This window comes from Triturus cristatus, chromosome 6 (genome assembly GCF_964204655.1).
Source record: "Triturus cristatus chromosome 6, aTriCri1.1, whole genome shotgun sequence".
NCBI classification, from domain to species: Eukaryota; Metazoa; Chordata; class Amphibia; order Caudata; family Salamandridae; genus Triturus; species Triturus cristatus.
Genome location: NC_140589.1, coordinates 1,722,525,609 through 1,722,540,555, shown reverse-complemented (window position 1 = coordinate 1,722,540,555; position 14,947 = coordinate 1,722,525,609). Strand labels below are relative to the sequence as shown.

The 14,947-nt window shown below is 44.2% G+C and overlaps 1 protein-coding gene across 2 annotated transcripts in view; it reads left to right on the top strand.

Annotated features, from left to right (window-relative positions):
• The first annotated feature begins 1,691 nt into the window (after positions 1 to 1,691).
• EPRS1 (glutamyl-prolyl-tRNA synthetase 1) overlaps positions 1,692 to 14,947 on the top strand; it is a 483,086-nt gene continuing 469,830 nt past the window's right edge. Inside the window, exons 1-2 of one of the 2 annotated variants that reach the window (XM_085612943.1) lie at positions 1,692 to 1,904; positions 11,336 to 11,420. In XM_085612943.1, the coding sequence (XP_085469069.1) occupies positions 1,862 to 1,904; positions 11,336 to 11,420 (128 nt within the window). In that variant the 5' untranslated portion in view covers positions 1,692 to 1,861. The remainder of the gene's footprint in view (positions 1,905 to 11,335; positions 11,421 to 14,947) is intronic. The other variant, XM_085612942.1, reaches the window with a different exon arrangement.

Here is a 14,947-nt window from a genome sequence, read left to right as displayed (position 1 = left end):
CCCGTGGGAAGAGGTAGCAGTGGACATCCTGGGACCAATACTGGACGACCAAGGCATCCCCAAATATCTATGTGTACTGGTGGATAAATACTCGAAATGGCCAGAAGTGCACATCAACGAGGTCATGGACACGGACGAGATCCTACGCTTCCTCAAGGCGATGTTTCTTCGGGAAGGCATACCCAGGAGCATCATCAGTGACAATGGCCCCCAGTTCATCTCCGACAAGTGGGTCACGTTCGCGAACAGGAATGGCATAGTACTCAAACACACTTCGATTTACCACCCATCCAGCAATGGACAAGTAGAGAGGTTCAACAGGGTGCTGATGGGCTCCATACAGGCGGCCATCACAAGAGGTAAAGACTGGGAAAAGGAGGTGCTCAGCACGATATGGGCATACCGCATCACCCCCACTGGGACGGGGTACAGTCCCTTCCAGATCTTACGGGGACGGCAACCCTTTACCAAAGACAATGTGGCATGGCAGGAGAAGACCATCACTAGCAAATGGTCTCCGGCAGTGGTGCAGCACAACCTGCAGAAGGCACAACGCATCTACACGGAGCACTACAACCGCCACAAGAAGACAAAAGATGCTGCGTTGGAAAAAGGGGAGTGGGTCAGAGTGAAGCTGGCGATCCTTAAGCGGAAAGGAGAAAGCAAATACTCCCCACCCCTCCGAGTAGAAGAGGTGTATGACAGGGCAGCACTGCTCAGTGACGGTAACGTGTGGTCACACGAGCGCATGGCCAAATGCAATAAGATCTTACAGTGGCCCCGAGAGTGCACGGAAGGAGAAAACCCGGCAGAGGGGGTGATAAAGGACACAGACTCATCCGAAGGAGGCCCCGGGGAGGACATGGGCGGTGAGCAAGAGAGAGAGAGAGACAACCCAGGGAGAAGACCTGGGGGAGAGACCACGAGAGAAGATGGCGAGGTAAAAGAGAAAGAGAGTCAGGGCTCTCCGAAAGGTACAGATGGAGGCCTGGTCACAGAGGGAAGCCGAGAAGGACATTCCACTCCGGTAAGGCACACACGGGGGGGAAGAGCAGTGGTGAGACCATCCAAGTTCAGAGACTTTGAAATGGACTGACCTCCGGGTCGGGGACTTTGTGTGAGTGGTGTGAAAAGGGGGAGATATGTAGTGTCGCGGTCTAGTGGACGCGCGCACTACGTAGTGACGCAGAGGCGCGTAGCGGACGTCGGACGCTACAGCGCATGCGCGAGGGACAACGGCGCGAACGAGAGACGCGATCGGAGCGTGTTGCCCGGCGCTCTCTCCACAGGTGCATACTAAGTGTAATAAAGGCGCAATTACCAATTAGAACGTCTCCAGAGTGTCTGTGGGGGAAAGTACATATTGCCTGGCACCCTACAACATTACACATAACTACCCACTCGTTCAACCCAACCTCATTTTACTATAACGTGAGAATCACTAACTAGGGTCAAATTTAACATGAAAATCACACTTCAAATAGAAGTGTATAATGTGCATTAGTACATATGCTCTGCAAAACGAAAAATATAGACAGAGAGCAGTGACTTCCTCCTCTTTCTGCCACAACCTCCGTATTCATAACGTGTGGATTCCTTGAGTAACTTTTTCCATGTGATGCTTTGGTCGCGAGAGTACCATATGCTGCTTCTCGTGCGTATCAGTCGCCTAGATCTCGTGCTTTCGTTTTCAGAGCGGAAGTGACGTTAGACCCGGCCAGGGGAGTTAATTCTAAGTGGCAGCGGCAATCGGAAGTGATACGGCTGCACGCAGCGCTGGAGGAAACCCGTGGCAGAAGAAGCCGGCGCAGGAGCCACAAGAACAGAGAGCAGCAGCCGAGCGATTCTCCTGGAGCAAAGAATGGCGCTCACACTGACCATCAACCCGCAGCAGCCCCCCCTGGGTAAGAAGCCGCCGGGGGCAGGGAGAGGCAGCAGCGAGGCGTCTGCGCCCCGCGTGCAGTCTTGAGCTGGCATTGCATCATGCAGCAGCTGAGAGCACGCTGTCACTGTCTGATGCTCGCGCACAGCCAGATGGACACCAGGCAGGTCCAGGGCATTGCTGGCCTGCCTATGTGATGGTCTCGCCCTTACTCTATACAGGATGTAACGTCAAGCACGTTAGTGGTCATCTTTCTGTACACGCTGCCACGTGCAAACATGCATACCAGTAACCCAGGGCTTCAAGTGAGTTCGAAAAAACTAAGGGAGGGAGGTCTCTCAAAGGGGCGTAACCTATGTAATAAATGGCGTAGCACAACATGTAAGGCTAAAAATCTCTGCTGCCTGACTGGTGTTTTGCTCCCTTTTTCTGTTATTGTATGCAGATAGTACAACTGGAATGCACTTAAAACAATCTCAGATTATCTACTTTATTTATAAAATACTTTTATTTATGTGCTTGAATAAATGTCTAGGCGCTTTAATACCTGTCAGCAGTTTTATCACTGCAGACCTGTTAAAATTAGAGCCTGAGCTATGCCATTCACCCTGCTCCTGCGCCGTACGGATCCCCACGGTGCGCACTTTCAGATCACTAGCAGGTGATCGTATCTTCTGATTTAGCTCCTTCGTGGCAGCATACATATCAAGAGTCTCTCCAAGGTTACATCAAAGGCTGGTGCTGGCTGGTTGTGCCTCTGAGTGTAAATTGCTGTTCATACCCAGGGTGAGGGCAAAAATGAAGAGCCCGATAGTGACTCGTCTGACCACCTGTTTTTAAAAAAAAATTATTACTGCCTTTGCACCTGCAGGACCCGGCCCACTTAAAGCCCTGTGCATACCTTCTCTTCCATAATTTCATCTTGCCCCCATCTCTCCTTGTTCAAAATAAACATGTGCGTGTACCTAGCTACGGTTACACACAGGTTCCCAGCTGTACCAAGTTTCCCAAGTCCATTAATTAAAACGTATTAACTTTTAGACCGTATTTAGATGTGCTGATTACCCAATTGCACCCATTTACATTTATTTTGGATAGCAGGCAATTGGAGAGAAGGCAGCTTTCTTCTTTGGGTGTGCGCCTCTCCGCTTCTTTCAAAGTGAAGGGACCACCTCCTACTCTTTTTTTTTATCCTGATGCAACTCATGGGCAACTAGGAATATCAACATTAGCCGTTTAGGAAACTATTTTTGGGCAAAAATGCTGGGAACTACTGTAATAACACAAAAAGAAAAGCTTGTAAAGTAGTTACAAATAGATCGCACCCACTTCCATGTATGGTTTTATCTTATTAGACAATTAGGAGGACGCATCCCAGGCTCAATTAATCAATCAATCAGGTGCCTGTAAAGTGCGGCTACTCACCCGCGAGGGTCTCGGGGAGCTGGGGGGGAGGGGGGTTGACTGTAGAAGAGCCAGGTTTTTTTTTTGTTCTTTTTTTTTTTTTTAAACATTTTTGCACATTTTTAAAACATACAATTAGAGCAGTGCTCATGCAGCAAAAGGAGAGAAAGAAAAGTGATTGGCAACAGCATAATGTGCAGTAGTACTTAATAGCAAAAGGAGAAACAGGCGAGTAGTTCGCGTCGATCACATGAAGTCATGAGTCAATACCCCTAGACAGGGTGGGTGAGTGCTGACGAGTCTCACTAGCGGGTGGCATGCAAACGGGCCAAATATAGTGCAGTTCGAATTCAACTGGGGACATAGGGTACAACAAAATGAGGACAACATAAGTCAAGGAAGGGAAACCAGAGTCGCTTAAGACTTGCTGTCGCATCTAGCGAAGCCGGGGGAGCCAGAGCCACTAGGGTCTAGAGGCGATAGAGTTCTGAAACGGGAGAGCTAAATCAACCTGGAGGTCAGTGCTACTCTACACCCCATTCGAAGAGCCAGGTCTTGAGGTCATTCCTGAATTGGGACAGTGATGGGGATTCCCTGAGGCAGAGGGGCATGGTGTTCCAGGTCTTGACGGCGAGGTAGGAAATGGATCTTCCTCTTGTTCTGGTCCTGTAGATCCGTGGGACGGTGGCCAGTGACAGTTGTGCAGAGCGGAGGGTTCTGTTGGGTGCGTGGAACGAGAGGCGGTTATTCAGGTATGCTGGTCCACCGCTGTGGAGGGCCTAATACGCGTGGGTGAGGAGCTTGAAGGTTATTCTTTTGTCGACTGGGAGCCAGTGGAGTTAAAACAGGTGTTGTGCGATGTAGCTGCGGGAGAGGATGTTTAGGACCAGTCTGGATGCGTGTTTTGCACGTTCTGGAGCTTCTGGGGGAGTTTCTTGGTGATACTGGCATAGAGTGCGTTGTCACAGTCAAGTCTGCTGCTGATGAGGGCCTGGGTGGTGGTCTTCTTGGTTCCGGTGGGATCCATCTGAAGGTCTTTCGGAGCAGGCCGAGCGTGTTGAAACATGACGAGGAGACAGCGTTGCTCTGGCAGCTAATAATGAGCGAGGAATCCAGTATGATGCAGAGGTTGTGTGCGTGGTCCATGGTTGTTCCAGGAACAGATAAGAAACACTTAGTAAAAAGACAAACTGACATTTTAACTCTGTCTTAGAACAGTCAGACAATGTGTCAAGACAAAAACAAGATTTAAAGGTGTCTTTATTGCTCATTCACTTTCTGAATGAACAGAACACCTGTTCCTTCCAGTTTAACTTGCCAGCACAGACGAGTAAATGCTAAAAATATGCTCCCACCCCTTTCCCTGTTTTGCGTTGCCACTTATTTCTTTCTGCGTTTTTGCTTACTGCCCCAAAACTTCTTTTCATGACCTGAATATGCCTCTTTTTTTTAAATTGTAATGTACTGCAAGATTTATATAGCATTTACTACCCCCATGTTGGGGGCTGAGATGCTTGCCTACATGGGTAACATGCTACTATGTTTAAGGTCTGCGGTTGGACGTGTGTTGTGTTTGTTATAATCCTATGTGGAAAGTGTTTCCATGTCGTGCATGATGATTACCGTGGTGCATGTATTGTATTATAGGACGCAGCAGTTATTGTTTCTGATGGATGAAGAAGTGTGAGAGAGAGGAATGCAATATATGGTTTTCTTTCTTTAAACTAGTAATTATAACCCGCTCTGCAGACCCCTTAATGGTGTTTTTTGTGATCATAGTTTACTTAGCTGATTACTTCACACGGTTGCCCATTCTGAGATATTTGTTTAAAGTTTAAGGTCCTGAGCTAGCATAGGTTGGATAGAGAAGTGATGGAGAGATCTGCTGAGGTGGACTGTGTTAATATAATCTCCTATATGATTGTCATTATGAGATGTCAAGAAGCAGTCATAATATGTAGCTTGTTGGGACCTACACTGGTGAACTTTGCTGAATTTCAACAAAGGTCCCACTTTCGGTCCGTACCTTGTCCCTAGGGGGAATAAAGAAAATTTGTTTGTGAAAAGCAGAAAACAGTTTCCTAGGAAATATAGAAGTACTCAGTTCTAACTTACCAGTTGCACCTAGTAGCCAAACGTACCTACTCAAACATGCTAAAGCGGCATGCTACAATGTTCAGGACTCGCTCATAATTGATCATAAAATCACAGCGTACGACATAACTGGAAATGACAGTATTTAAGGTAATTGGGGGATATTCCAGAGGCTAATATCTTGATCTAGAAAAACGACAAATGGATTCTAATTAGAGTCTTCGATACCTAGGTTCTAATCTCATTTTGGAAATTAAAAAACATAAACGCGGGCTTCTGGGCTATTGCTTCATTGACATGTGTCTGAAATTGTAGTTATGTGTAATTTAAAAATCTAATTGTACAATGTGCTCATACAGCTAATGTTACATAGCATCCTGATGTTTATAATCTAATCTCTAACAGACCCCCTCGTATCATAATGCTCACAACCTGCTACAATAAAAATATTCTTCTTGCATGGTTTAGTTCAAGGAAGTGTTTTAATTATTCATAACCTGTAATGTATGTCTTCTTTAAAATGCATTTTGAAGAGTAACAAAGATACTAGTGGTAATTGTCTTGACCTTTTTATCTGCAGGAAAATATGCGACTGGAGTTTCCCTTAATGAAAAAAAATACACAGAAAATAGGTTCTTGCTTTTTAGTTAGTGCAGTTAATCTTGTGCTGATTCCAAAACATACTAAATTCTGCACAAGGGCAAATTGATTTCAGCTTCTACACAGACATGGAAGAGAGTGTGCGCGCGCGCACATTTTTACCCTAATTTAGGAGGAAGCTTTTCCATTATGCAATATAGCAACAAAATTGTGACACCCAGTCTTTGTTTAATACTTTGTGATTGGTCCTAGGAATACTGTTAAGAACTCAATATTTTTGTTGCCCTTTATGTTTTGTGGATTTGGGCACAGCCACAGTGTACAACAAATTGTAGTGCAGCATCCTTGTCTTCCCTCATGAGGCTATGGGGGAACTGATGGTTATTGGCAGCCAATACATAGTGCCCAAGGCCTTTTTACCTGTACCCCTGATGATGTTTTCTGGTATACTCTGTAAATCTGAGACCCTTCACTCTGCTTGTTGTAGTGCTTACTTTGTAGTGTGCGTGGAGGACCATGTGTATTATGGTTGATGTCTGTCATGAAGTCACTTTGCATGTAGTACAAAATGGTGGCTTCATTATACAGGATTAATGCCATTCTGTTTTTTTCTGTGGTGAGCACAACACTTGGGGCCTGCGTTTCATAGACCATATAGGAGTATCACCCTTGTTTGTCTGCAATACACCTTTTAGCTCAAGAGACCTGCCTAGATTTGTATGACTTCTCAGGCTCTATGTCCTCAAATTTGCTCATTGTAGGTATCCCCCCTGTGTGGGTCAGGGGCTTCACAGAGGCCACCACAGCCCCTGCGTTGCAGGGGGGGAGGGGGTGAGGGTCTGAACTCCAAGGGGCCCCCTCAGCACAGTCCCTTGGCCTGTTAACTCTTGACTGAATCTAGAGAGGTCCCCTCCATGCACTTTGGCAGCCCCCCCCAAGGTTTATTACACCACTGGCTTGGGATGTCAAGACCCAGCACATATTTGTAACCTCCACATAGTGCTGTCTGGCACCCCTTCTGGAACATTCTTTTGACCATTTGGTCTCTGCTCTTTTTTCATCAACCTGAGATTTTTTGGATACTTGTGCCTCTCGCTGGTTAATAATGAAAGAAAATCTTGTTACATTGTAACATTTTTGCAGTATAAGAGAGTACAGATCCATTATATCCTTACATTGGTTCCACCACTGATATGTCCTAGATGCAGCTCCATGAAGTGTCTATTTTTCACCTTGGTGCCCGTTACTCTTACATTGAGAACCAGCTATCTTATATTTCCCTTCGCATGTCTTTGGACTGTAATACATATATTGTCTCTACAAAAAGTTTGGATCATGACTATCCCATGAATCCCACACTTTTGTAGCATTTTCCTGAACTTCCTCTACTTTCATATAGTGCTTTTACTTCCTCGATGCACCAACTTTAGCCGTGACCCTATTCGGAGATTGCAGGTATCCTGTTGCTGCCCCACAGGAGTGCAGTGTTACGCTTTGCTACCATCCAAGCCAAATTAATATTCCTCTTTTTGTATCTCCGAAGTGCCAAATCGCCTCAAATCTCAAGTTGCAGTAACGAGGGAGATCATGTCCAAGGCATGTCAGACTAATTATCAGTTTGCCTCATCTAATCTTTGCTATAAACCTAGTCCCTGATATTACATTTTATACTTGGAAGTATCTCTAGCGCTGTAGAAAAGGCTTCCCGCCAGGGTCAGGCTTGGATTAGGATTTGGAAAAGCCCTGTTGCTGGTCACCTGCTAAAAATATTGGAGCTGTGCTGGGGAGAGAAGATGATTTGCCATGCAAGCAAGATCCAAGCCAAACTAAACAAAGGCCTCCATGAAGGAGGAGTTAAGTGGAAGACCCTAGGTGGATCCACATGCTCCATTCAGCCCAGTACACATGACCTAAACTGTAGAAGTTTCTTGTGACCTCATCCTCACTCTCACACTAGGTTTGAAGAGGGGTCCATCCAAGGACTGTGACTGTCGATGGGCCTGCTTTTTCTGTTGACATGCACTTCTGGGATCCCTCTGTTGCCCCTTAAACAAGCTCAATAGGTTCTAGGGGTTTCACCTTTTAACTGTGTCCTGTTAGCTCTGGCTTGAACTACTGAATACAGCAACTGTCCCAGGACCAGTGGGTGCATTGTGTACTGAAAATGCATACCTTCATTACGTGCATGTGAGAAGTGGACCCCTTTAATCTGATGTAAGATCATAAACGCCTCTCCTTCAAGGAACCATCCCTGAAATCCTTACAGCAGGACAGGTATGCCCAATCCTAAAGAAGACATCGGCAGACCCTTCAGACCTGAATAACTATCGCCCACTATCCAACAGCCCCACCCTGGCCAAACTGCTAGAAAAATGTGTTCACACACAGCTTGGCAACCACATGGAACAATACAGCCTGCTCGACCAATACCAATCTGGGTTCCGTGCAGGACACAGTACTGAATCAGCCATGACCCACATAATAGATGATGCATTAAAAATCCTGGACCGAAACGAAGCCTGTCTACTAATCTTACTTGACCTATCCTCTGCCTTCGACACCTTCAAACATGACAACTTATTAGACCTCCTGAAATACAGAATGGGTCTATCTGGTTGTGATCTTAACTGGTTCTCCTCCTTCCTTCAAGATAGAATACAAATATTCAAGACCAACCAATCCTTATCCAAGCCCTCCCCAGTCACCTTAGGAGTACCGCAGGGATCATCCCTCTCACCTACACTTTTCAACCTAGTCATGGAACCACTTACCGATCTTCTCAGGTCCTCAAATGTCCACTATTACTTGTATGCAGACGACACACAACTTTACATAAAGGTCCACTCACTTGAGGACATAAAGTCTCTCAATACAACGCTCCAAAAACGCAGAACTGGCTGGCCAAAACCATCTGAAACTAAATACCCTAAAAAAAGAATTCCTCTTAATCGCTCCCTCCAACCAATCGACCACCATACTTGAGTGGATGAAACACCTAACACTCAACGGTCAACCTCTCATTATCGACTCGGCGAAATCGCTGGGAGTAACTCTGGACAGTAAGCTAAATATGCAGAAACACATCAGCGTCTCCACAAAAGGAGCAAGTTTTCAGATGAACACTTTGAGAAAACTTAAACCTTTCCTGCCCGCAAATGACTTCAAACAGGCAGTTCAAGCGCTAGTAATGCCCAGAGTGGATTATGGGAGTGTCGCTCTGTGTGGCCTTCTTAGATCGACGACGGTCCCTTTAAGAGCCTCAATCAATTCAGCTGCCACTCATCACAGGCTCCAAAAGAAACTGTCACATCTCCCCTGACCTTCGTGCCCTCACCCGGCTACCTTTCGAGGCGAGAATTCATTTGAAATTTGCTTGTATGACACACAAAGCATTACACCACAGAACACCGAGGTACCTAGCTGACAAGTTGGTGCTCTCTTGTGGCATCGGATCCACCAGGAGCTCAAACAACCTGCTACTTAAACCACAACGATTTGCCAAGAAGAAAACTTACAACCGGACCTTCTAAGGAATGGCTCCCAGGATTTGGAATGCCCTGCCACCATAAACTAGACGGATCCCTTCAACGGCATTTTTCAAAAAATAAGTAAAAGCCAAATTCACCTGAACAATTTGTGTACCCTTGTATATATTTGCCAATGTATATTAGTTTATATTACTGTACTAGTCTAAACGATTTTGCTATGCATATTCCTATTACTCATGTCTGCCTGTAAAGCGCTCTGATACCCGCAAGGGTCTTGTTCACGCTATACAAAACCTTCAAAATAAAATAAACAAATACTTGCAGATTAGTGTTTAGCCCATTCCCAGCAGCTGCAATGGCTGTTAGACTGATAGCTGACATGACCTTTAGAAACATGACCATTTATCCAAGGGTTGGTGGAGATTGCACAAGCTGCTGGTTGCTTGCTGAATTGAATTTAAGGCTTTGTCTGGTGTATCCAGTCCTCCATGGGTATGGTCTCTGTCTGTATCAACCAGGCTCTAGTCTCATATCTTCCTATCTTAAACTGGTGAACGCTGCTTATGCAGAAGGCAAAAGACACACAATTGATGGACGGAATGCAGAACCAATCAAAACATTCACCCCCAGTCAAGTGATGTGGGTTAAATCCATCATTCTTTTGCTCACCATGCCACCCCAGTTCAGAAATGGCCATATGCAAATCAGTCTTGGCCCTGTGCCTCATGGGAACAGTCCAGCCCGAACTGCCAAGCCAGGTCCTCCCTGGACCGGAAACAAGCATCCTTGGACCCCTCTTCAGCCAGGATAGCTTGAATCCAGTGGCACAGTAAGCCCGGGACCCACATCTGGGCATAAAAACGATGGATGGATTTAGGCCTAGATCTCTGTACTGGGGTGAATGTATGACATTGTTCTGCATTCTGTCCATCAACTGTTGTTTTTGCATTTGTCACCTCGAGTGGGACGGGTATGCTCAGACGTGAATAGTGCTCTCCATGCCACTGGAATCAAGCTATCCTGGCTGAAGAGGGGTGAAACCCCGAAACCGGTCCTAGGATGCTTGGTTCCAGTCCAGGGAGGACCTGGCTTGGCAGTTAGGGCTGGACTGTTCCCATGAGGCACAGGGTCAAGACTGATTTGCATATGGCTGGGTTCAAACTGGAATGGCATGGTGAGCATAAAAACGATGGATTTCGGCCCAGATCTCTGTACTGGGGTGAATGTATGACGTTGTTCTGCATTCTGCCCATCAACTGTTGTTTTTGCTTATGCAGAATGGCTTGTCTCTGGGATCGAGCCATTTCTGTGCTAGCCTCAAAACTGTCAAACTACCTCCCTTCGTCTTTGTGGCAGATTTCCGAGCTTTTTGTTTTCCGTAAGTCATTTAAGACTTTCATATTCTGTTAGCTTCACATACTCCTTGACCTGCATACGCAGTCCTTCATTTTGACCTAGCATCAAGGTCTCTTTGGGTGCACATATCCTCAACAAATGTATTAATTCGATAGTCCCCTATTGGAACGGAGTTTAAGCCTGGTTGGAGCTTTCATTGGTCTCCTCCTGATCTGTTTACAGTGCCGCATGTCACTGAGTGAGTTCTTGATACCTATTTGCCCCATTTTTCTGAACATCAGTAACTTAACTTGGGGAGCATTTCCTTTCTACCATTTTTTTTTTATGATGCTTTTACAAAGTTCTGTTTGTGGCGAGTTGCAAGGTGTACCAAAGTGTGATCCTGAGAGTCACCTAAACAGAATATGTCCATGTCAATTTATGTTGCCTTGTGTAAAGCATGCAGACTATGTAATCTTTTATTCATTTCTCTCCAATTAATATTCCCACTTACACATATATTTTCTTGTAGGAGCCTTGTTGACAGCAGAGCATGTTAAAGACAATGTCAAGCTTTCCGTTGAAGAAGGCAAAGAGAATATTCTTCGGGTGCCAGAGTAAGTGTCCTTTTAATCAGAGCTTCTATTTTGCAACAGTTTGATCTTCTCTGGAGTTCTGAGTCTACACCATGAATACAACTCTGAGAGACACTAATCTTGAAGAGCTAATTGCTAAGGCAAAGATGTTGTTCATAGTAGGACACACCCTTACTGTCCTGGTAATATCTGCTGACGTCATGAGGAGGCTCTTTGAAAGTTGGAGTTACAGCTCACCTGTTAAGTTTTTAGTTTGCCCGTTGGTGCATTCCATCGACTTTTGTTCAGATGTGGTCACTCATCAAGCACCTCTATAATGAATTTCGACACTGGAATAAATGGGTTTCAATTTTTTTTAATCGGATTTTTTTTCTTCATGTGTTTTCTTGTGATGCTGTCGATACTGGAATACTGTTTCCTCTCAAGTATACTTTACCCATATTTTTGGATTATATCAAAAGTGCTTAAAACATCTATTTAAACTTACCTTTCTTTAAATACTTTTGGATTATCAATATACTTATTTCCTTGGTTCTATTAGTTGAGATTGATTTTATTGTTCCCATCATTCCTTTTGTTTTTGTAGTAAATGTAAGTTATCGTTTAATGTGTGTGATGCCCTCCTGAAGAACGTGAACTGGCTTAATGTTCAAGACTTGTTTAAAGCAATGGCTCATGTCACACAAAGGAACCGATTACGTGTTTTAAATTGTTACTAGTGTCACGTGTGTGGGTGAACTGACAAATGTCACAGGCCAGGTAATGTGCGGGCTGATGTTTTATAGGCAGTACCTTTTGGTTAATTTAGTTTAAGGCTTGGATCAGTTGTACCACAGGGTGTGCACGTTGACAGTTGGCTTTTTTCAGAACTGTTTGTGCACTATCAGAAATAGTTTAGCTCTTTCTTTTGGCTTTGTGTGCATTCATAAGCGAACCACACACGGTGCTCAATACTTTTATATTGTTTTCGTTCAACGCACTGTATGATTTTGTTTCATTTGGTGAAAGTGTATGGGTAGAAGAAAGCAAGCAAGAGGTGGTGCTCAGTGGCAGAAGATAATGCCATAGCTTAATTCTGTTGGAAAGCTTCCTGCATTTTCAGAAAAAATGTCCACTGGTTTTTTTTCCTGTTTTTTTTTCGTGCAAGACAACAAGGTGTGAATGCAGTCTCATGACATCACTAGTCACAGAAAGTGGTGAATCCTCTTTCCATTTTTTTGTATACTTGTCTTATGCTGTTCCATCTTATTTTTTCTTTTTGTTTTATGCTGCAGCTTTTTTTTGAAAAAATTACACCGTGATTGTATCATAACTTTCGAATTACACTGTGTTGCAACAGTAAACTACAAGACATAGACTTGTCAGATGAGTTTGTCACTCGGGCCCTGCGTTATCTCCAGGCAGTACACAAAAATACATGTGGCTCTGTCGGGTCATCTCTTCTTACTTTGATACTAGGGGAAGTCTGCCAACATTATACTCTCCTATGTAAATTAATTATACCAGGAGACAGACAGACAGACAGACACACGCGCACACACACACACACACACACTCTATTCCAATGAACGGAGATGTAGTGTCTTATAATAGTTCACTTCAGTATATAAGCAATATCATTGCAAGAGGTTGCTTTTCTGTGCGCATTAAAGTGCAAAAAGTGAATGTGTCTGAACATATATAATTGTACTTAAAAAAATTAACCCGACACATTTTTTCCACCTGGCTAATTAACATCAATATGTGCTTCAGCTAGGTAGATAAAAAAATCCAATGGTTTACCCGTCACAGTCACATAGTATGTAAAGTATTTCTATCGACCTGTGTCTGTGTAATACTCAATCTGCAATTCGGGGCATCTACAGGACAGCATAAAAGTGGGGGACACCCTGTATGGTACAATAAATAATGCATCAACCTATGTGCATGTGTTACTGGAGCATTCATTTACAATATACAGCCAGACTCTCAAACTCGCCTCTCCTCTGGGAGTATTTCATAAATGGCTCCTTGTATTAGTTGGGAATAGTTCTATAGGCTAGGAGTAATTCCCTTACTAGCAGGGCCACTGGAATTATGTGGCAGGGGAGGGCCAAATTATGCAGGATGGTTGAGTAAATTATGCGACAAGAAAAGGCAAGTGATGCAAAGTAATACGTTACATTTTGTGATAGTATTATTTATTTTGTCTTTTTTATACTCTTGTTAACACTGTAGGTGCATTGGTTGCACCTCATTACAACCAGTTTAACACCCAAATATAGCAATAAGCAACAGCAAGATGTCCAGTCAAGCTTTACAAAGGCCCTTCCACCACGTTGCAACATTTGCCACTGCGTTTTTAGAAGCCTTTGAACTTTTTGAGCTAGACACACATTTTTGTTTTGTTAATCTACTGATTATGCAGTAGATGATGGATTATTTGGCAAATGCAGCAAGTGTATAATTATTTGAAAAAAGCTGCGGTGGCACAATCGCACAATTCCAGTGGCACCTCCTTCTAGATACAAAACACATTGGGATTTGGTCACTCACTGGAAAATACAAAATAGTAGCTGACAAAATGTGGGTCACGCTGGGTATGCAATAACACCAATATTCTTGAAAAAATCAGAGGTGTGCAGAGTGTGATTATTTTCATACTTGACTTAGGGCGTTTGTAACTAAGATTCTAAAAAAAGGTAGCGAGTGACTGATTTAAAATGAGGGGTCTACAATTCCCACTTGGTCTGCTTTCAAGATAAGAAATAATCTGAGAGTAGTGGTGGTGTATGAAGAATCAGCAGGTTGATGGTGCTTGGAGAGTTTAAACTTGAATCCGACTTCTGACATCCATCCATGAATTCTATAAATGAGAGCGAGCAAACAGTCTGTAGGACTGCGATAAAAGTAATAGCACTCATGGGAATCCATTCAGAGTGGCTACTCGCACGCCAGTTCACTCACATCTTACCTGGGCTCAGTCGCACGTTGGAGATTGTGTTCAGACAAGATAAAACCAGACACGTTGGTGTGCTCATGGTGTGGGGAAGCTACACTGTATCTTCTTCACCCAAGATGGCCGCTGGTTAAGGAGATGTTGGTATTTACTACAAAGTGGCACCTGCCTGTGTGTTTCTAATAACTAGAATGCCTCTGTGTGCGAAAAATGTATTAATAAGCCCACCAGGTTGTGTACAAGTATGTAAAACAAAACTACAAATCTGACATTCCTCAGGCAGCGAAACGCAACATGAAGCCAAATGTTATAAGAGTGCAATGGCAGATTACAGTTCTTTTTTTAAAATAACATTTTATTAACAGTAAAATCCGCAGCAGTTACAGCAGTTGGATACTTAAGCAGTACTTATTTATACAGGGTGCATGTAAGGGCATCAGAGACGACAAGCATCACATCAAGGGTATTTAGCACCGAGACAAACCAAGTATAAAACCGTGTACAGGCGATTCTCTGAACAGATTAGGGCCCGGGAGGCTCCAACCCACATAGTGTATGATTAGGTTTCTCCAGGAGCTCCGGACAACCCACCCACACCTAAGTCGTCAAG